Source organism: Meira miltonrushii (genome assembly GCF_003144205.1).
Source record: "Meira miltonrushii strain MCA 3882 unplaced genomic scaffold FA14scaffold_1, whole genome shotgun sequence".
NCBI classification, from domain to species: domain Eukaryota; kingdom Fungi; phylum Basidiomycota; class Exobasidiomycetes; order Exobasidiales; family Brachybasidiaceae; genus Meira; species Meira miltonrushii.
In genome coordinates this window covers 2,264,497-2,267,069 of record NW_020289943.1, presented here as the reverse complement: position 1 = coordinate 2,267,069, position 2,573 = coordinate 2,264,497, and the positions used below count along the sequence as shown (strand labels likewise).

Genomic DNA, 2,573 nt, shown 5'->3' with positions numbered 1-2,573 from the left:
CATTCAAGATCCACCTGTCATTCAAGATCCACCTGTCATTCAAGACCCACTTGTCATTCAGTCAGCATCACAAATTCCTCGCAACACAATGACTATGGCACTCAAATATAAGCAAACATTACATCACTTTACTTCACAAGAAAAGCCTCGTAAGTGCAAACGCCGGCATGCAACCCTGACCAACCAAGGTCTTCCATTGATGCACCCGTGAAACCTCTGAAGATTCAATGAACGCCATCTCATATACGTTCTCCCTCAAGCGGCATCATCCACTTCTCGTTTATAGATCACAGCTCATTCAAGCGGCATCATTCACTTCTCTCTTGATGATCACATCTCATTCAACCGGCATCAATCTCATTCAACCGGCATTAATCTCATTCAACCGGCATTAATCTCATTCAACCGGCATCAATTCCTTTCAACCGGCATCAATCTCTTGTCATCCGAGAATCACTCCTCATCCAAAAAAGGAATCATCCACTTCTCATTCATGGATGACATCTCATTCAACCGGCATCATTCTCTTTTCATTCGAGATCCACCCATCGTACAATCAGCATCACACACTTCTCTTTTCAAGTCGTCATTCAACATTGATCGCGGCAATCAACATAAACAGGACTTCATGAAAAGAGCTGGCAAGTACAAACGCCTGAGTCGGACCCAAATCAGCCAAGATCTTCTTCTTCCGATCGGATGAAACCTTTCAAAATTCATGAAAACTCATCTCGTACGTCGCTCAAGATCGAATCATGACATGGCATTCGAACAAGTGGGACAACAGAAGAAATGGCACACATTTGACCTCAACATTTGTCTTTCCTCTTCCATCGTTCTTATGCTTTCACCTCACCGTCTTTGGCTTTACATCCGTTCAACATTACCGAAGAAGTCCGTCATCATTGGTTGATTTGAAGCGAGGTCGATCAAGCCGGTCAAAGTTTCTTTATTCATGATGTCTCTGCACTCGCATTCATCGGGCTCTTACAAGCAAACAACGGCAGTCTCTGGAGAAGAATAGAAACTGTAAATAGATCCAGACTGACGGTCCTGAGAAGGAGGAAGGGCAGAAGGAGGGGAGGAAGGTGGAAGTGCAAGACTTAACGCAAGATTCCACACAGAATTCTTCAAGAGTCAGCGGAGCAGTCTCAACAGAGGGTAGTGGTGCAAGACTCAACACAAGATACCACACAGAAGTCATCAAGAGACTGCTCCAGATGCCACACAGAGTTCGTCAAGAGTCAGCAGAGCAGTCTCAACAAGAGAAATGGTACACCTGACATCAACAATTGTCTTTCTTCTGCCCTCTTTTTCCACGCTCCCACTTCACGCTTTTGACTGCATCTCCCGGTGACATCCGTTCAACTTTGCCGAAGAAGTTCATCATTAAATCTTGGGTTTAAGTGAGATCGATCAAGTCGGGCAAAATTTTCTTCACTCGAGGATGACTCTTCACTCGCATTCACGGGACTCTTGCAAGCGATCACTGGCAGTCGAAGAAACATCGGTCTTGAGCGCAGACCTCTTCGGATGACAGAACAAATACACTTTATCAAAGAAGCGTCCATCCTGTACGACTCGTTAACGAGACGGAAGCAAGATGAGCCAGAACTTTTCGTTTCGCAATTCTCCAAACACCCTCCTCCAAACACTTAGAGGGTGATGATGGAGGAGTGAGGAGAAGGTGATGATTGTAAGATAGGAAGAGGATGATACTTACGGAGTAAGGAGAGGATGATGATGGTGAAATGATGAGAGGACGATGACGGCGGAGTAAGAAGTGACTATTGGCGGCCTCTTCTCATCCGCACTCAAAAGGCGCCTCTCATTTAACCAGTATCATTCTCTTCTCGTTCAAGATCCACTTCACATTCAACCAGGATCACACATTTCCGCTCTCACGTTATCACACAGCATTGATAATAGCAATAAAACGAAACGCTATCCCTATCGTTTCACAAGAAGAGGTCACAAGTAGAAACGCCCAAATTCAGCGAAATGAACCAAGATCTTCCTCTTTAGACCGGATGAAACCTTTCAAAGTTTATGTAAAGTCATCTCGTATGTCGCTCAAGATCGGATTATGACGTGGCAATCGAATAAGTGGCATAAGAGAAGAAATGGTACACTATACTTGATGTCAGCATTTGTCTTTCCTTTGCCCTCCTTTTCATGCTTTCAGCTTACACTCTTTGGCTTGACATCTGTTCAACATTACCGAAGAAGTCCATCACTGGTTGATTCGGTCAAAGTTTCTTCATTCATAATGAATCTGCACTCGCATTCATCGGGCTCTTACAAGCAAACAACGGCAGTCTCTAGAGAAGAAGAGAAACTGTAAATAGATCCAGACTAACGGTCCTGAGAAGGAGGAGGAAGGGCAGAAGGAGGGGAGGAAGGTGGAAGTGCAAGACTTAACGCAAGATTCCGCACAGAATTCTTCAAGAGTCAGCGGAGCAGTCTCAACAGACGGAAGTGGTGCAAGACTCAACACAAAATACCACACGGAATCCATCAAGAGACTGCTCCAGATGCCAAACAGAGTTCGTCAAGAGTCAGCGGAGCAGTCT

At 44.9% G+C, this 2,573-nt stretch overlaps 1 protein-coding gene across 1 annotated transcript; it reads right to left on the bottom strand.

The window, feature by feature from the left end:
* Nucleotides 1-1,986: 1,986 nt before the first annotated feature.
* Nucleotides 1,987-2,529, bottom strand: FA14DRAFT_159500 (uncharacterized protein; the record flags this gene model as incomplete). The annotated part of the gene is made up of 1 exon (XM_025498247.1): nt 1,987-2,529. A coding segment is annotated over exon 1 (163 nt), but the record flags the coding sequence as incomplete, so codon positions are not given.
* Nucleotides 2,530-2,573: the final 44 nt, after the last annotated feature.